The sequence below is a fragment of the Talaromyces marneffei genome, chromosome 3, assembly GCF_009556855.1.
Source record: "Talaromyces marneffei chromosome 3, complete sequence".
Taxonomy (NCBI): Eukaryota; Fungi; Ascomycota; class Eurotiomycetes; order Eurotiales; family Trichocomaceae; genus Talaromyces; species Talaromyces marneffei.
In genome coordinates this window covers 3023618-3043680 of record NC_072350.1, presented here as the reverse complement: position 1 = coordinate 3043680, position 20063 = coordinate 3023618, and the positions used below count along the sequence as shown (strand labels likewise).

At 46.0% G+C, this 20063-nt stretch overlaps 4 protein-coding genes across 4 annotated transcripts; 2 read left to right on the top strand and 2 right to left on the bottom strand.

Annotated features, from left to right (window-relative positions):
• Positions 1-9290: 9290 nt before the first annotated feature.
• Positions 9291-12454, top strand: EYB26_004840 (uncharacterized protein; the record flags this gene model as incomplete). Its single annotated transcript, XM_054264131.1, has 3 exons — positions 9291-9702; positions 9819-10016; positions 10077-12454. 3 exons carry the CDS (start codon positions 9291-9293, stop codon positions 12452-12454), a joined length of 2988 nt encoding a protein of 995 aa, XP_054120106.1.
• A 1220-nt stretch (positions 12455-13674) lies between these two features.
• On the top strand, positions 13675-15300 carry EYB26_004839 (uncharacterized protein; the record flags this gene model as incomplete). Its single annotated transcript, XM_054264130.1, has 5 exons — positions 13675-13828; positions 13924-14151; positions 14237-14444; positions 14516-14926; positions 15021-15300. The coding sequence occupies 5 exons, from the start codon at positions 13675-13677 to the stop codon at positions 15298-15300; spliced, it is 1281 nt and encodes a 426-aa protein (XP_054120105.1).
• Positions 15301-15514: 214 nt separating this feature from the next.
• Positions 15515-18287, bottom strand: EYB26_004838 (uncharacterized protein; the record flags this gene model as incomplete). The annotated part of the gene is made up of 5 exons (XM_054264129.1): positions 15515-16783; positions 16839-17090; positions 17145-17958; positions 18013-18126; positions 18181-18287. The coding sequence occupies 5 exons, from the start codon at positions 18285-18287 to the stop codon at positions 15515-15517; spliced, it is 2556 nt and encodes an 851-aa protein (XP_054120104.1).
• A 550-nt stretch (positions 18288-18837) lies between these two features.
• On the bottom strand, positions 18838-19484 carry EYB26_004837 (uncharacterized protein; the record flags this gene model as incomplete). The annotated part of the gene is made up of 2 exons (XM_054264128.1): positions 18838-19398; positions 19458-19484. 2 exons carry the CDS (start codon positions 19482-19484, stop codon positions 18838-18840), a joined length of 588 nt encoding a protein of 195 aa, XP_054120103.1.
• Between the last annotated feature and the right edge of the window lie 579 nt (positions 19485-20063).

Below are 20063 nucleotides of genomic sequence, written 5' to 3'. Positions count from 1 at the left end.
TTAGCATAATCAATAATGATCAAAGCGTTGTCTTGGCAAGAGTGTATGACTTTGGATCAAGAAGTCAATTCCGATGTCCGAATTTGACATGCTTTTCAAGATTGAAGCCGAGATATAACTGTCCTTGGCATATCACCAGTTTTGGGGGGTTATCGGCGTTCAAGCTATTCGTATGTACGTAGATAGCAGCTCTACGCGTCGCTTTGAAGAAGATAATTTAATATAATAATATTTGAAGTAATCAGGCACATGTACCAACATTGAATTGAATGGAGATAACTGACGACTTGTAGATGTATATATTGGCAGTCCCGGGATGAATATATACAAACGAATATCAACTAGGTACAGCTTCAAATCACAATAGCACTTAACAACAACCTCATCGCTAGCGACGGAATCCCTTCAATTCGTCTATGCCAACTAACATACCTCGAAATAATAAAATCGCATTAAGTACCAGACCTAGGTAGACGTGCATCCAAAACGCAGGTTCCTGTCACAACTCCCATTTTAGGAAATCTGCCATCGACGCATGTTGTTGTTAGCCCTAACCAGGAACCCACCGTTCTGTCGGAGCAAAATGACCAGGACATGGGAATTTACAAAAAGTTGACTATCCTTGCCACTAATACATGTTTATGAAAAATCTGCTTCCAAAGGCGACTCCAACGGCCACTCCGCGCACTCAACCTGTCAAGATAATGCGAAATAGATAAACGTTTCGCATAAATTTCGCCTCATCTCAACCGAATAACACTCGTCTCTGGCTTAAACTGAAAAAAGTGGATGGGAATAAAAGATCAAGGATAAAAAAAGCACGTTTCCGCCGAACCATGGTTCCTGCCAACAGCTCAGTATTTCCAGAACGATTCAAACTGTGGTTCGAAGAAAATTAATTAAAGATTTTCTCGAAGAATCCGGTACCAGCGGCTAGCTAGATAGATTAGATACTGTACGTACGCGATTTACAGAGTACGTATATACACAAGCAGACCAAAGGGAAAAATTCACGCAAAGTTGGCACGCAGTGCAGTGCAGTAGTAGTACGTAAGTATGCATAACTCACTATAATTTTTTCCGTTTTGAGAGAAATTGTCGTATAGTATAATGTTGCATCGCATTTGCATCGAGTCTATTCTATCTATGCCCACGGTGTACTATGTACGTTATCGTATTCAAGCCACCAAAATCCTATCAACGAAGCAAACCGCACATCCGCACAAATCATGCTCGAGTACGTAACAAACTACTCCATTACTGAGCAGATTTTAGGGTTGGCGTTGACGTGGTCGCGCTACATCAAGAAAAAAAAAAAAAAAAAAAACTGTCTCTTGCATGTCATGTCATGTCAAATCGTGCCGCCAAAAAAAAGCCGCAGATGCAGCAAGTACGTTGCACGATCGATTAATTATGCATAATGCTAAAGGTGGTGAGTTCGCTGGTCATGCGAGCATCTTTATGTATGTAGGTAGGTACTACGTAATTAGTGTGCATGGGAGAGATAATTGCCTCAACTGAGCTGTATATCTACACCGACTAGTTTCGTTGCATTAATGGGTAACTTATCATCATATGCTGCTTACTCACTAACTAGCTACGTGCCAACTCGGCAATTGACTCCAGTCTCATCGTCCTTTTCGACACAATATACCGAGTAGTGTAGTATAGATAGCCAATTGATGTTGTTGTAATGCGTACTGGAAGTCTGGAAGAAGCATCTGATTGGGTGGTGTTTGGTTGCCTCATTTTGGTCTACTTACTCATAGTACATTCTCGTCGTTCTGGATACGTACAACGGCCGAAGCGCCCGAGAACGAGTGGACGGACAGACAGGGCGCAAGCTGCCAGTGCCAAAAAAAAAATCTTCAAAGTTTGCCGATCTTTTTTCGCTTTCTCCGAGTTGGCGCCAGCCCATTTCGGGGTTAGGTGGTAATTTGATTAATCTTGTAACTGGTATTGATAAAAAAAATTACATGAAACAGCGCCAACCGCGGCAGAACAGACAAAACTCGATTGAAATTTATTGATATGTTGTCTGGATGGTAATTTTACCAGGATCAAAATTACAGATCTCAATTACGAAAATTCACAAAATACATCCCGAATCGCTCAACAACGTTATGTCTAAAGTTACGGGGGTAGAACGAGATTGACAACGCGGACACGATTCCAAGAACCTTGGCTTTCAATAGAGACACGGAAGTCAAGGAGGTAAGCTAGTTAAGTTACGCAGCTGCAGTAGCAAGTAGTTATGATGTACAAAAAACAACTATTCGGAGTTTGGCATCATTCGTGTCGCCATGCAAATCCTTGGCATGGAGTATCCATTGTGTTCATCCACCTACCTGGAACCTTCAACCTGGGAGGTGTCGCGTGAAAGAGATCAAAAATAGAATCAATGGATGATAGACGAATCGAATAGGTTAATAACACGCCAGGACGTAGACTAATTGCTGATCATTAGCAAAAATAGATCGCGACCAATCCAAGTAGCCTCAGGCACCAAGGCAGGAACGAAAATAGGAGGGAGGTCTCATTCTCAATGGTCAAAGAAAAAGATATCTCAAACAGTATCCAATCAGGATCAGTGGAAGAAATAGAGATTCAGCGTAAGCAACATCTTTCAGATTCAAAAGAAGCCTTGGCATGTCAAGAATATCACAGACGGGTGGTCTTGGGTTTGAGTTTTCTTATCTCCTCCGTACCAACCAGCTCCAGAGAAAAGCAGCCAAGAAGAATTTCCAATGATTGTCCTACAAGCCACAATGCGACGACTACTTTTTCTTCCTAGGAGGATGTCCAGCTGATACACTCACCTCACATATTTGGGACGCATCCCCAAGGGCTTGGTAGCATACAATGCAGCAGCCAAGAGTCCCCTGCCAAGCTGCCCAGACAATAAATATGGTGATCATATTGAGCGCAGAGTACACATGATGAACATTGCATCTGCACAATTCTTCGGGTTCGACTTTTCAGTAGTACCATACTCTGTACTTTATGTAGGTACAATTCCACGTAGAAGTTGCAGTTGGTTGCATTTGAGGCAGTGATACGAGTACATACCCAACTTATCGTTGCCAAGTTGCCAATCTTTATGAAGATGTACGCGATGTTGGGGGTTGGATAGGGGGCGATGGACTATCTATTTACTTGGCTTTGACTGGTATATTCAACTATTGTTCCATTGATCTGGGTAGTGCAAAGCAAATCTGGATGAACCGTAATAAGTCTGGGGGTTGTCGCGTTTGGATGTCTATTTCGCGATCTTTCCTACCACGGAGACAATCACTAACTTGCAAGATAACTACCCTCGATGTGGACACACTGTATCGTATCGATGGTATTATGATCGTACAACCATACGATACAAACGACTAGTATACTTAGCGCCCCGCTAATTCCTCCAAACTAAGTAACATTTGCTCCAATACGTGTAATACGCAAAATACACTGAATACCGCCCGTACGAGGCATAACGGCTGGAACGCCGTTACTATGGCGACCAAGAGCTTCCTTGGCCTCCTTTCTGGGTACAGTAGTACGTATCCATAAGGTACCCATATTAAATTTACCCATTTCCCTTTGAGCTAAAGAACAGGTTCAATTTCATGTCGAATGAACTAAATAAGAGCGCGCACATATAATCTAAACCACCATAGACTTTTTGTAAATGCATTGAGTAGTTACAGTAATGGATGGGTGATCAGGCAAGTCCTTGAATCATGACTCTGTCAGGTATGACGTAGTTGTTCAAGCCCAGTTTTCGAGCGATTAGCTTGCGCACGGGGCTGCAAGCGGATTGAGCTCTTTTTTCTCTCTTTGCCCATTTCATTTTTTTCGAGGTTGTATTTTGCGGGAGTGGTGTGTCATCTCAACTATTTTCAGTACCTACATACTGCATTCTAACTAATCTGTTAGAATACACACTGCAAAATTCGAATCAATTTCAAAAGTCCACGAAAATTTGCTGTATTGCCAGCCGGGTAATTAATTTGATCTCCATCCGCAGTTACGCTTGCGAATAAAATACGCGTTAAATACGGCCAACCCAGAAAGGCAAGTCCGTCCATCCATCCACGAAACCCTAATACAATTGACTTGAATTGACCAATGAGACAGACACGATTAGTTACTACTCGCTGTTAGTCATAGTAGCTACTAAACCCACAACCAATATAACTCCTCCGTAGCTTTTGCCCAGGTAGCTCGCTACCTAGCGAAAAAAAATGGCTCATTACAGGGAGACGCGCCAGCCAAGCTTGATAGGGGATAGATGTATTTTTTTCCCTCTCGTTTCTTGTAAAAAGACCGGGTGCATGGTCATTGAATCGGAGAATTTCGATTTGATCTGAGATTTCCGAGTGAGCAGCAGCCATCGGTCATATCCCCCCCTCCCCTCCCCTGCCTCTTTTCTCTCAAGGCAAAATTTGCCAAATATAGAACTGAAGATGATTGTTTTGTTTCCTTTGCATTGAATATTCTGCTCTCCCAATAATTCCGGAGACAAAAAAAAAAAAAACAAGTTAATAGTTTTGTCTCCTGGCGTGGGTACCTCCCTTTTGTCCCGGATAATGGACAAATTAGTCAAGAACTCCTTATTTATGTTAACTACTACGGAGTAACCAAGTGCTCGGTTGGCCAATCAGAGTGCTTGAAACAGGTCTGTCCCTGAATATCATCATCATGTTAAGGAGTTAGATTCTTGTTTAAGGGAGCTATGGACTCCACATGGTAAGTTAGTATGGAGCCGAGTTTAATAGTTTATGCGAAACGGAGTATGTGCTGTATATGTATTACGTCGTGTATGAAAAATGTATGAAAAAGGGAGAGCTTTGGATGATGTACGACATATGGCGATCGCTATTTAGTAGGAGCTTATTCTTGACGTGGGCACGGAGTATTAGGCTAATTGATTGATTGATATCGTCGTGTATGGCAGTCTTGTAGGTACGTAGTGACACATGGTCGCGACCAAATGAACGACTGTCTCGGCATACCAGACCTACGTACGACACCAGGCGCTCGTGCTGACGCGACGCGTCGATAGACATGTTTGCTCTTCACATGTAGATCATCATCCATCCAGTCAAGTAACTACGTAGTACAACATCGACGTCAATCAACCCCCGGCTAGTACGGAGGCATTCAGGTCCTCAAGCTGTCCGTCTCCGTTCACAAAAGCTCCATGGCTGTTACTAGCTCATAGCTCCTGACAAATATTCAAACATGTAGCCAGCCACTTTTCCTCCAAATCAATAGATTGTAAGTACTAGCTTGTCTGAAGTTGAAACATCCAACTATACAGAGCGTCAAACCATCAATCCCGATTATTGACGACTCGCGACCTGTATGAGGGACATCTTCCGTGCACGGCACAGAAGCGGTACGGAGGAAAAACATGAAACAGGCATGGCTGTATCTTACAAGCCTGCTCCGTAGCGGCGGTAAAGCTCCAAATAGTTCGTCCGGTAAGTTTTTAGTTAACAATGCTAAGGGTATGACTAATCCTTTTCTGTGCTGCTCAAACACGAAAACGCCAAAAAAGCTACGTTAACTAGCAAGCTAGCTAGGTAGCTAGTCGCGTTTTGATTCAAGAGGGTAGGGTATGTACGGAGTGCTACCCTCGGAAGAAGGCCGAATTGTCTGTGCCTCCTACGGAGGTACGTACGTAGTTAAGTTACTCAGTAGCCTGGCACCTGCTTTGATCTTCTGCGTTAACTTAGTTTGATTAATTGCGTACATGACAAGTGTCAAATCGTACCTACCCCCTCCTCGTAGATAACAATTGTATTGTATTGACTTCAGTAGTATCTATGCCCAGAGGATTTCTTATTTTTGGGCCATGTACGTAGTAACTAACTAGTTAGAGTGCTACGCTGACTACTACTCCTACATGCCTCTAACTTACTACGTACAGTAGTTGTGTACCGACAAACTAAGCCGGACAGGGATAGCTTTTGAAGCTTTCCCCAGAATGGATTACCGCATCTTGTCTCGATCAAATGGATCGTTACATAATTATTACATATTACATACATAACTAGTTAGTAAAGGTGAGTTTGATACGATGACGCTGTACGGAAAAGTAACATCCACTAGCCATGCATGATGCAGATGCTGATGCATGTCTGATTTGTGGGTTGATTGGTCAATGGGCCTGAAGCATTATCTTTACTGTCTGATTGGTTGAAGCTTGCCGAGCTGGTGTGGAGGTTGCGAACCAATCATTTTTTATAAATTTTGTACTCAAGGTTTTCGGGGAGAGATGTGATGAGACAAAACATTGGAGGGGGTAGGGTAGATGAGTGACAGGGGCAGGAAGCTTCGTTGTCAAGGAATTGGACGAGTAAAGAATATCGGATTATATGCTCTTAATCATTGTGCTAGTTAGTTAAATTATGTTGTAGTTGCATACAGAGTAACTAACCAACCTAACTAACATAGTTAGTCCTGGGTACATGACTTAGTCATCATCTTAATCAGCTAACTAAGTTAAGTTAGCACTAAGTTAACTCTCCTCTTTCACCTACCCCAAGAAATCAAAAAAGCAAATGTTGACTAGTCGCTGACTCAGGCTAGCGATCATTGTCGCTATTTTCCCATATCCCACGCCCAGCGAATAGTTACATATTTGCTACATGAGACGTAGAGTAACAAGAAAAACATGCATAGAATCGTGACAGAAGATTGAATATAGGTCTTGGCGACGCAATCCGGCTTAGCACATGGCTTGGCAGGACCCATTGTGAATCCTGGACGTAGATCATTACCTGCGCGATGCATAGAACACGGAGTAAGTTGTCTTCAAACTTCAAACTTCAAACTGATCCATGCATTCTGTGAAGCCGAGTAGCTTGAGCCGGCTATATACAGACTTAGGTAACTTAGACTTTACAACTCATTAGAAACGTGTCTCTTACTTGAGACGTGTCGGTGTGACAGATCGAAGTTGTACAATCGACCACACCGACGGGATGGGGTTGCAGGGGATCATCGGCGCCAACGGCGATGACATTCATACATCGAATCCCGTACACACGGAAGCTTTAGATTTCTGTCAGGTAAGCCGAATGGCAAAAAGTATCAATATCCTTGTCTTGCCGGTTATACCGAGCGAAGCGCAGGCATTCGGAATGAATGATGGTATGTAGTATGTCTGGTTTTGGATTTAAGATTTTACGAACATCATTTTCGTCGCTGATTACTGGACGGCTGGAAAAATGTCAATACGTACTCTCATTAAATTCATTCTTGCATATACAACAGAGTTGGAAGTCCACCCCAGAGCCGTCTTTGCCGTCGGGGAGATAGCCAACCCACAAAACGGTCTGAAACAGTGTTAACACTTAACAGACAGATTATTGAGGAAGATCGCAAGTAACAACCATAGCAAGTTTAGTCTGGTATAAAGTGTACTACAGAATCCGTAGTAAGCATACTGTCATCTAACTACCACAGAGTATTATTCGTAGAAAGCAAGAGAAGAAAAAGAACAAAAAATCGCGCATACAAATCTGTCCGACCGCCGCCCACGCCTTGAAAAGTTGACCGGAGCAGGACCCTCAGCACACTAAACCCAAAGCGGAAGAATACAGAGAGCGAAGAGAAAACGTGCGTCCTGGCTAACTAAGCCGAATACGGGAAAAAAACTAAACACAAAATTTACGGCGCCCTTCTGGCTTAGTCTTTAAGCAAATAAGAATTTTCTACGATGACATTCCACGTAGTTTATGTACGGAATAGCGCACGACTTGGCTCTCCCCGTATGGAGAGACCGGAAAAAAAAAGAAAGAAAAAAAAAAAAAGAAAAAGAAAAATTTGAGCGCGCAAAAGCAAAAATAAAATTGGGGAAGCCAAATCGCCGACCAATTAGTGTGTACGCATATGAAGTAAATCTCTGCTTGCTTCCTGGGACGGGCCAGTCGGCACACCTGTCCCGGGATTTCATCGATCATCCACTCCACTTTTCCATCGAGTACGATACGGATACAGATTTACAGAGTCTGACAATGAAGAAATCTATATTTTTTTGGGAGTCGCATTGTAATTGAAATATACAGGAATATATGCTGCAAAGTTTCGTTTATCGCGATGGCCAAAGAGTAGAGCAAAAAAGAAGAATAGAAAAAAGCAACACTAACTAGTTAAGTTAGTTAACTAGGACAATGACATCGATTATGTCATGACGCAGCAAGTGTGTGCTAACTAAGTTACGGAGTAGCTAAGTACTATTTTTGATGCGAATCTGCCGATTGCATCTATCTTTGCCTATCAAGCACGGAGTATGCTATCAAGAGAGTATGCCCTCGGAAAAGATGACTATTACTACTACGTACAGTCGTCAAAGACTCAGTCAATCCAATGCTATATGCGGAACAGGGAGAATTTCCATGGGATGGTGTCAGTGGCTGACGCTGGGATGCTCCCGGAAGGCCATACATAGATAAGTATGGCTGTAAAGAGGAATACGTACGCAGTACTACGCACTAGGACCAAGACAGCAACTTGAAGTAATCTGCCTAGATACTTACGTAGGTGTCAGTCTAAGAGCCGTATTACCGTTCGTATCCTTGACCCGGCTACTATCTGCCGTTCAACGACATGGGAGTCTGCCTACCGGACCTACCGTGCCTAGAGGACGAAAAATTTTCTTTGCAAGACAAGACTGTTCCAGTAAATTACGGCCGTATTACTGCGTACAGAGTCTCATTCAGGAACTTCTTTTCTTGTCTATGGACGGAAGGGTAAAAACGGGGCTAATCGCCCGATGCAGTTAAGTTAAATTACCATCCCGTCATAGCCGAACTGTATGCGGACGGCGGCAAAACCGCTAGGACCCATTCGGGGCAAACGGAAATACTAGCGCGTACGCGACCCTGGCGAGAAAACGGCAGCACAGGTACGCAGTAATTGTCATTACCAGCCGTAAATTAACCGTAAAACGGGCGGATCCTATGGAGCTCTTAGTTGTTTCTGTTTGTTACGCTCGCTCGTCCACACCCCCCCCCCTCTGCCTTTCTGTCCTGCTCGTCCTGCCGAAGTGGTTCCGTCCTCGTTCCTTCTTCGCTCTCACCGTCGCGCCGAACCAGCTTGGAATAAATAAGACGCCCCCATCCCTCCCTGACTTTGACTTCTCTCTCTTTTTTCTTACTCTTCCCCTTTCCTTCTTTCTCTTCATAGGATTGCCTCCCAATTCGACCATTGTTGCTTCGTGTGTCCCTTCGTCTTCCTGCTCAGTTCCCGGGCTATCGAGAGGCTGGTGAGCCCCAACACCAATAGCAAAAATGGCTGAACGGAGAATCTCCTATGCGGCCGATGTCGAAAATGGCCAGACCAACACTCGCACTTCTACTGATATCAACAACGATGGCCCCGCTCTTGATGAGTACACCGCTTTGAACCGTTACATCTCGACTGCTCGCGATCGCCGTCGCGGTTCCACCTCCAGCGCTGGTGGTCTCAATGAGGGCGAGAAGCCCAAGAAGAGATGGTGGAATTTCGGGGGCTCTAGCACTACTACCAGCAACGAGCCCTTCGTCGCTCCCGACGACTGGGTTGACACCGACATTCGCGCTGGTTTGAAGGGCTCAGACATTGAGATCCGTCGTCGCAAGACTGGCTACAACGAGCTTGTCACGGAAAAGACGAATCTGTTCGTTCAGTTTATTGGTTACTTCCGTGGCCCCATTCTTTATGGTATGTTTGCAATTTAAAACCCGAAGTCTGGTTGCCCGCTCGAATTGAGCCAATTGGGTGTCCAGACAGAGTTTTTCACTTGGTGAACTACTAGGCTAACCATGTAATCTCTACAGTTATGGAATTGGCTGTCCTCTTGGCTGCTGGTCTTCGTGACTGGATTGACTTGGGTGTCATTATCGGTATTTTGATGCTTAACGCTATTGTCGGTTGGTACCAGGAGAAGCAAGCTGCCGATGTCGTCGCTTCTCTCAAGGGTGATATTGCTATGCGTGCCTGGGTTATCCGTGACGGTTCCGAGCAGGAGATCCTTGGTAGGTTGCAACGTTCGCTCTATACTGAATCATAGTAAATTCTAATCTTAATAATAATAGCCCGCGAGCTCGTCGTCGGTGATATCGTCATTCTCGAGGAAGGTCAGGTCGTCCCTGCCGATGTCCGTCTTATCTGCGACTACGAACAACCCGGTGACTTCGACAAATACAAGGAGCTCCTCGCTACCATGGCTGAGGACACTCTCAAGGAGAAGGGTGAAGATGATGACGAGGAGGAGCACCACACCGGCCACTCCATCGTTGCCGTTGACCAGTCCGCCATCACTGGTGAATCTCTCGCTGTCGACAAGTACATGGGTGACACTTGCTACTACACCACTGGTTGCAAGCGTGGCAAGGCTTACGCTGTTGTCACTGCTACCGCCAAGCACTCCTTCGTCGGAAAGACCGCCTCTCTCGTCCAGGGTGCTCAAGACCAGGGTCACTTCAAGGCTATCATGAACTCCATCGGTACATCTCTTCTCGTCTTGGTCATGTTCTTCATTCTCGCTGCCTGGGTTGGTGGTTTCTTCCGTCACCTCAAACTCGCTACCCCCGAATGGTCCGACAACAGTCTCCTTCGTTACACTTTGATTCTCTTCATCATCGGTGTCCCCGTCGGTCTTCCTGTCGTTACCACAACCACTCTCGCTGTCGGTGCTGCCTACCTTGCCCAGCAAAAGGCTATCGTCCAGAAGTTGACTGCCATCGAGTCCCTTGCTGGCGTTGATGTTCTCTGCTCTGATAAGACCGGTACTTTGACTGCTAACCAGCTCTCCATCCGTGAGCCCTACGTCGCCGAGGGTGTTGATGTCAACTGGCTCTTCGCTGTTGCTGCCATCGCCTCCTCCCACAATGTCAAGAACTTGGATCCCATTGACAAGGTTACCATTCTTACTCTCCGTCGTTACCCCAAGGCTCGTGAGATCCTCGCCCGCAACTGGGTTACCGAGAAGTACACTCCTTTCGACCCCGTCTCCAAGCGTATTACCACTGTCTGCACTTGCGATGGTGTCCGTTACACTTGCGCCAAGGGTGCCCCCAAGGCTATCCTCAACTTGTCCGAGTGCTCCGAGGAAGAAGCCCGTCTCTACCGTGACAAGGCTGCTGAATTCGCTCGCCGTGGTTTCCGTTCTCTCGGTGTCGCCGTCCAGAAGGAGGGTGAGCCCTGGCAATTGCTTGGAATGTACCCCATGTTCGACCCCCCACGTGACGACACTGCCCACACCATCACTGAAGCCCAGAACCTTGGTCTTTCCGTTAAGATGTTGACTGGTGACGCTATCGCTATTGCCAAGGAAACTTGCAAGATGCTTGCTCTCGGTACCAAGGTCTACAACTCTGAGCGTCTTATCCACGGTGGTCTCACTGGTGCCCGCCAGCACGATCTCGTTGAGCGTGCCGATGGTTTCGCCGAAGTCTTCCCCGAGCACAAGTACCAGGTCGTCGAGATGTTGCAACAGCGTGGTCACTTGACTGCCATGACTGGTGACGGTGTCAACGATGCCCCCTCTCTCAAGAAGTCTGACTGTGGTATTGCCGTCGAGGGTGCTACCGAGGCTGCTCAGGCTGCTGCTGATATTGTCTTCCTTGCTCCTGGTCTTTCCACCATCGTCGACTCGATCAAGGTCGCTCGTCAGATCTTCCAGCGTATGAAGGCTTATATCCAGTACCGTATTGCTCTCTGTCTCCATTTGGAAATCTACCTTGTCTCCACCATGATCATCATCGACGAGACCATTCCCTCCGACATGATCGTCTTCATTGCCCTCTTCGCTGATTTGGCTACCATCGCTGTCGCTTACGACAACGCTCATTACGAACAACGTCCCGTCGAATGGCAACTTCCCAAGATCTGGGTCATCTCCATCATTCTCGGAATCTTACTCGCTGCCGGTACCTGGATTGTCCGTGGTGCCATGTTCATGGCCAACGGTGGTATCATTGAGAACTTCGGTCACCCCCAGGGCATCATCTTCCTTGAGGTTGCTCTTACTGAGAACTGGTTGATCTTTGTTACTCGTGGTGGCAAGACCTATCCTTCCTGGCAACTCGTCGGCGCCATCTTCGGTGTCGATGTCTTGGCTACTCTCTTCTGTGTCTTCGGATGGTTGACCCAGCCCGAGCACCAGGTCACTCACCCCGCTGACCCCGCCCAATTCTCATCCGACGGCCGCACCAGCATCGTTACCGTTGTCATCATCTGGGCTTACTCCATTGGTGTCACCATTGTTGTTGCCACCGTCTACGCTATCCTCACTGACATCCCCTGGTTGGACAACCTCGGTCGTCAGACTCGCTCCAAGGCCGACACTGCCATTGAGAACATGATTGGCCATCTCTCCAAGTTGGCTATTGAGCATGAGCAAGACCGTGCCACTGGCAACTCCCGCTACGTCATCGCTCCTCGTGCCCCTGAGGAAGAGGAGGACGAGTAAATGCATTAATACCCATTTTTCCATTTGCCATACATGAATGATTTTTGGTCTCGACTCTAGGGACTGAGGCATGAGGATACGGAGAACGAAATGAAACGTGGTGGAGTCAATATTCTCTCATTCTTTCTACACCTTTTTTTTTTTCTTTTACTTCACTTTCTACTACTCGCTTTTTCTAATCTTTTTTCTCTTTTTCAATATGCTGGGATGCTCTTATCCCATGCTACCAGACCACCCGATCTTTTTCTGATCCATTCATCCACATGCCCTTACTGCTTAGTTGTCGTGTGTGTCTTGCTCTTTCCAAAAATCAGTGCACAAACAAAAGAAAAGAAAAAGAGAAGAAACCCCACCTCCAAATGGGATGTTTTTTCTTTTCTTCTTTTACTTTTCTCGCTGAGAACAAAGTCTTGTACATCTTTTCTTTTCTTTTCTTTCCTGTCTTTGCTTTTTCTCATCGAGGTTTCATAGAGCTTTTTTTCACAAGTTGCTTTGTGTTACTTTTATGTGTATGTATGGGTAATACCAGTAAATTAAGTTTCAATATTTCATTTCTTTGTAATTGTAAGTGAGGCTGTAGATGTCTGTAGACAGACTACTTCTAAGTAATGGATTTTTGGTATATAGAACCCGGGAGCTACGTCTACCACATAGGATATACCCAATCTCGTCGTCAGCACTAAACTTGCGAGTGGTTGGTTATTGTTACGTAGTTAATTTGTCACGTCACGTCACACGGCTGAGGCTGAAACCACGTCGCATGCCATTCCCCCAGAAAAATTGGTCAGCCATTTTCCGATTGGCCAGCATAGCCCCCCGCCGAGACTCAATGCTGATCAGGAGCTTACGACGATTTAGATTTTAGTACGTATTCTCCATCATTACTATTTTTGAGTCTTGTGAATATTTACCAGTACCAATGTGTCGACTCGATAATAATCCCAATCCCAAACTAACAGACGAACGAACCGACGAACGAGCGAGCCGGCCGGCCGTCGAACCCCCCTTGAGTCTTTGAGGGAGAGTGCCTTGGATCCCGCCACTGCGTCATTAAGTGTGAGCTTTCTCCAGATTTTAGCTGCCTAGCTTCACCTCCTGCCGAAGCGCAACTACGTACAACGACAGCCCACACACATCGTCCTCCACGAACGAAACTCAACGAAACGAGCCTATCTACGACGAAGCGCAAACCATACCCGGAGAAAGCGCATGTTGTTGTCATGTTTCTGACTGCGCCCCGCGGGCTCTCAAAACGAGTTATAATCACTTTGGTTTCGGCGCTATTATTTGCGGTTGGCTACTTCCGATTTTATTTCAGTTATGAGCATTGGTATTTGTCGTCGGGGGATAGAGTGCTGTCGAATATAAAATTTTGTGTGTCACAGTCTCCTTTCCCCCTGGGGAAGCTTTCACTGTTTTTTTATTTTTTTTATTTTTTTTTTATTTTTACTGACGAAGCGTTTGGGCAGCGCAATCCCAACCATCCACAGCACAGACGACATCCATCCGCACCGATTCGGCGATTATATCACTCGTACGCAATGAAGAGTTAGACGGGATTGTGTCCTCGATGAGACAGTTGGAGGCCTCGTGGAACTCGAAATATAATTATCCGTGGATCTTTTTTAATAATGTCCCGTTTTCGGAGGAGTTTAAAGCCAGGACGCAGGCGGAGACGGAGGCTGAGTGTCGCTATGGTACGCCCTTTTTCTTTCTAGTGCTCTACTCTAGTATGCTTTTCTGAAGGAAATGCGCGGCTGATTGTGGGTGTTTTGGGGTTAGAGTTGATACCAGAAGAACATTGGGCGGTTCCCGACTGGATCGATCCCGATTTACTGAAGCAAGCAACGCGAAAGATGAAGAAACAAGGAATCAAATATGCGGGATTACTGAGTTATCATCAGATGTGTCGGTGGAATTCGGGTTTCTTTTACAGACATCCTGCGCTGGAGGCGTATAAGTATTATTGGCGCGTTGAGCCTGACGTCAAGTGCGTCCCGTCCCTCCTTTGCCAATTGAAGATGATATTCAGGAAGAAAAGATGACTGACAACTGACGTAGATTCTTCTGCGACATAACCTACGACCCCTTCCAATTCATGGCCGACCACAATAAAACCTACGGCTTCACAATCAACATCTTCGACGACCCCAGCTCCGTCGCCTCCCTCTGGCCCGAGACGCAATCCTTCCTCAAATCGCACCCCGATTACTTAAGTGCAGATAACTCGCTCATGTGGCTCACAGACCGCACCTTACGGCCCGACCATACCAATACCGCGAACGGATACAGCACATGCCATTTCTGGTCAAATTTCGAGATTGGAGATCTCGACTTCTGGAGGTCGGAAAAGTATCAGCAATATTTCGAGCATTTGGATCAATCCGGTGGATTCTTTTATGAGAGGTGGGGGGATGCGCCGGTTCATAGTATTGCGTTGGGGTTGTTTGAGGATAATTCGAGGATTCATTGGTACCACTTTCCTCCTTTCCTTCCTTACCCCACCACCGACTCTCATTACTCATTAAGGAAAGCATACTGACATTCGAGGGTGGGGTGATATCAGGTTCAGAGATATAGGCTACCAACACCCACCATACATAAACTGCCCCGACACATCATCCTCTTCCTCGGGAGGCGCGGCATCAGGAACCTGCCAGAATTGTAAACCGAACATCTTCACGCATAGCTGGGGCGTAATGAACGAGGACTGTCGCGTGAACTGGTTTCGGCAAATGTGTCAGTCGCGCACGCGGCACAGGAGCACGATGTTGCCGGACGAGGATGAGATTTGTCGGCAGGCGATGAATTTTGGAGCCTTCTCTGGTGGTGTGAAGTATATATAGATTTTAATTTTCTTTTCTTGTACAATCTTTTTTTTTTTTTAAAAAAAAAAAAATAGATTAGGGAGGCGTACAAATAAATATAGACGGACCATTGGCATTTTGGACATGGTTGCTGTTTTGAGAAGATATTCTGGCTGATGCTTCACTATTGAGTATATGTAACATTGGAACTAGAGAGCAACTGGGAATAGACACTCTCCATGTGCCCCGAAGACTAAAAACAATCCTTCAGAATATTGGCCAAGTCACTGCCATATCCAAACATGAGGTCGTCCGTCGCCGGCCACGAGGTTGTATCGGTCATTATCCCATTCCATCCTCCTCCTCCACCACCAGCACCAGCACCAGCCGCAGGGTCCATCATTATCATCAACCCGTTTTCGGCGGCATTGTTGTTGTTGTTGTTGTTGTTGTTGTTGTTGAAGAGATTGATGTTGTTGGGTTCGCCCATGACTTTGAACCAGTCCATTAGCTCGCGGCTCATCTGTGGGCCGTCCGTGAGCAGGAAGTCGTCGGGGGAGGGCTGGAGGTCTGTTAGGGTTGATGCTGTTGTTGGTGGTGGTGGTGGTGGTGGTGGTGCAGGTGGGGTTTGGAGGGATGATTGTAGCGGTGGTGGTTGTTGTTGATGGGGTTCGATTGGCGGTGATATGTAAGTTGGCATACCGCCTCCTTCGGGAGGGATTGTGTTTACCGCAGTGACGCTAGGATAGTTTTCTGGCGGCTGCTGGTCTTGTTGTTTCTGCTGCTTTCGTTGCTGTTGTGGTGCCGGTATCTGCTGCTGCTGCTGCGATTTCCATCGCGGCCTAACAACAGGCTGATTCTGATCCGACGGCTTCGCAGCAAGTCCAATCTTGGGCCCCAACTTCCGCAACCCCTTAATTGACCTCCACAATCTCTGCGAAATATACGAATGCATTGAGAACCCTTCAATCAGTCCCAGCGCCATATAAAACTCATCTTTGCACGCACTCGTAAACTGCGCCGGCGCATGCGCCACAGCCAAAAACAGGACGGCCAGCGCGGAGATCAAAAACCAGTTGAATGTGATTTGTTGTAGCTGATAAATGTCTGTGGAATTATTGAGGTGTGTGATGAAGCAGATTGTGTTTTTGGCGATGTCGACCACCGTTGAAGCTTCGACGGGGGATTGGGCGATTTGAGAGGGTGTGTACAGGATGGGGCGGTAGATGAGGATTTTCATTAGATTTGCGCGAAGGTAGAGCAAGGCTTTGAGGCGGCGGGTACTTCGTGGTCCGTCTTGGTGGTTTAGTTGGTCGTGTAGGATATCCGTGGAGGTGACCGCAGGATTGGTGATTTTCAGAAACTCTGGAACAGAGTTGTACCATTGTGTGACTTGCCAGTCTAGATAGGTCATTTCTTCCTTGCGGGAGTGCTGGTTTCGGGTTGGGGAGGTGATGAAGCGCCAGACTCTTTCAGCGATGCGGTTGTAGCTGATCATTGTGTTTAGGTACGGTTCATTTGCCTGCTGAATGTTTAGCTGACTGTTCATACACCTCACAAGGAAAGGTGCGACTTACCGGCCGTGGAAGTGACTGATCTATGTCACTAGAGTCGAGATGAGATGGCATTCCAGTGCCCATACTGAACCTGGTATCCAATGTGTATACAGACCAGAAAAGCTTCAAGACACCTTCCTTTCCATGTAAAACGATCGCAGGCTGAGGATACGTTTCTGATCGATGCAGACCCATTTCTAGGCATAGTCGTTGTGCTATTCCAATGGTTCGCCAAGCCATTGTCTCTTCATCAATTTGAAAGAGGTACATTGACTGTAAATGTCAGTAACAGCAAAAAGAAAGCTCATTGGAAAAGATCAAACGCACTACAAGAGTAATAAAAATCACCCTCTTGATACTTGGCGGCTGCCACACCACATCCGACGCAACATCTTGGACACCCCAGAATATTCGCATGGCCAAATCACTATTTCCATTCGCTTCGGCAGTCAACGCGCACGCAAACACTAGCTTCAAGATGTTCATATCATCATCTGAAAGCGGCCCTTCCTTTGTCGTATGTTCAGACGATGACGACAAGGGACTAAGATGGTTGTACAGTGCGTTGATCTGATTGAGAGTAGTCTCAAAGTCCAGCACAGGGTACATGATGCCCATCTCCTCCTCGTAGACATGGCACAATCGAATCGCTTCGTCCCGGTTGATGTCCCGCAATGGATCAATGATGGAAGAAGATCGTTGATGGTGAGGATCGTTGCGATGTGGTGTGATTGACGGTGAGGGCATCGGTGAGACGTCTTGAGTTGAGACGGCATTCTCATTTCGATCTCCTCTTTGGTTCAAACTGTAGTCGTCAACGTCGTCGCTGCCGCTTACTCCTCCGCCGACTTCCGTGATCCCTCTACTCCGGAGAGTTTGCCGCGCAATTCCGAAATTGAACGACGATGTAGTTAAACCATGGAAAGAGATTTTGTCTGTCGTAGATGATGATTGGGACATTTCGGACTTAAGGCCGTTACTACTACCACTTTTTTGAGGAGTGGAAACTGTGCCACGCGACAGTTTTCGCTTCTTTGGAGATGGCGACGGTGCTGCTGAATTGAAGGATTCCACTGTCCCGGTCAGACTGTCGATTTGCGTCTGCATTTTGGAGATTTGCTCAAGCAAGCTCTCAATATTACTTCCGACTAAAATGAGCGTTTCGCCTTGTCTAATAAGGACAATTGTCTCTTACCGACGATCCGCAGTAGCATCGTCCACAGCAAAAACACATTCCATCATGCGCCGACGACAACGCTGACACGGCTGCTCACCACAGCATTTGACCTTTCGCCGTTTACATTCAACACTAAACAATCAGTCAGCATATTGATTTATATATTGCTACAAGAAACAGACTCACCAAGCCTTGGCCGCATATTTGGTGCGTTTCCGCTTCTCGGGCGCTGTGGTTCCGGTTGCGACGGCATTCGCTGGCTGAGATGCATGTGCGATTGGTGAAGAGGACATGGCTCATTGCGGCGTCATATATAAAAGTACAGTATGTAGAACCGAAGCTATAGATAGATCTCATCGGTCGTTTTGTTGAGTCGACAAACAAGAGGTCGGAGGAAGAAGGTTTCACTTAGGGACTGATCGTCCGGGGGACTTCCGACTAAGACTCTCTGGGTAAGAAGCACTCAGTTCTGGTCTGTGGGGGCTGATCTCCTTGCTCTACTTGTGACCAGCCCGTCCAATCATGATACACCGGCTTAGTCACGGCTTCACAGCAGGAGAAACAAGTCACAAAAAGTCCGACGATATGCGGTCTATTCATAATGAGCAATATAGAGATGGTTTCATATGCAATCGGAGAATTGAATCCCTTTGTCCCAGAATTGAGTGGATTTTGCGGAGTACCTAGTGGGTACTGCATACAGAGCCCGGAATATGGGGAATAACCCTAATCTCACTTCAGCTTCAATGCTGAGATGATACCTGAATACCTATAGTTTCGATGGAAAAAATTGACCATGCAAATATCATATGCTGTCGTCAATCAGCGCCGAAAAGATAACTGCTATGCCGACATCCTCATGTCAAACTTGTACTGGTCGCCATGGCACCGTCGGGGGGGGATGCTTGGTATTGTAAAGGGAACGATAGTACCCTTGCCGGTAGGGGTCAAGTCATTAATACATTTCAGGATGTCCTTGATATACCGATCAAAGAGATCTGTAAAAAGGTGGACGCTTTGGGGGGGAACCTGCTGGTTGATCGCGTCACGGAGTTGTTCAAGAGCGTTCTTCAGTAGCTGAAGACTCTGCGTACTATCAGAACTATAACCCCAAGCAATAAAAATTTCCTTCTTAGGGACAATATCTTTGATAATTGCCATAATACAACCCTCTAAACCACCATACTCTATATGGTCAGCAAGTTCCTTGGCCTCAGGGTCGCTAAGGGAAGGCTGAAGTTTGATTGTCTGAATCCCCTCCGTAGTGGCTTGGAAAATAGCATTAGAGTTACGGAGAAGGAATAAGGGTTTACCGATCTTGTAATCTAGAATATCGATATCGAACTGGGACAGACTGCGGTCAATTTTGTCGATGACCTCCTTATAAATAGAAGGAAGATCACGCTGGTCCTTAGTAACGTGGTGATCGATGTAAGAGCTCGCAAGAGCCTGGGCAGAAAGACCGAAGATAAGAGGGATAAGAACTTCATGTTGATTAATAAGTGTATTATTTATAAAGTGCTGTAGTTGCTTGTAAAGCTTTTAGAAGTAAGATAGGATAGGAATAAATAAAGTCTTATATATATCCCAAGAAGGCACCACAGCACGCTGATCATATGCTAGCCTTCCTGTTACATTGTTAATAGCCCACCCCTAATATCATCTACGAGCCGAGGCTATATACAAATATAAACTCTGAAAGGGCTTCTACTTATTAGAGTACGTAGTCAGGTATAAGGACCATAGAATGGACCAAGCCTGATAAAGCATATTGTCTTATTCTATAGGCTGAGTTGGGTATTGCATAGGGCTCTTTGGCACAATAGTGGGCTAGTAGTTTATAATTCTTGATCCTAAGATCAAGGAGCAAATATTCTAACTCAATCAGGGTGTCATTGACTTGTTTAAGGATATACCGAGGACTTGATTGGTTATAACTTCATTTTTAGAAGCAAGTTTGCCTGTTAAGGGTGATCTTTGTTTAGAAATGGCTACTGCGTTTTCTTACAACTTCTATCCTTTCGACTTATTTCTAATACGCTTGCTCGAGTGTCTCTATTAATAGCTTA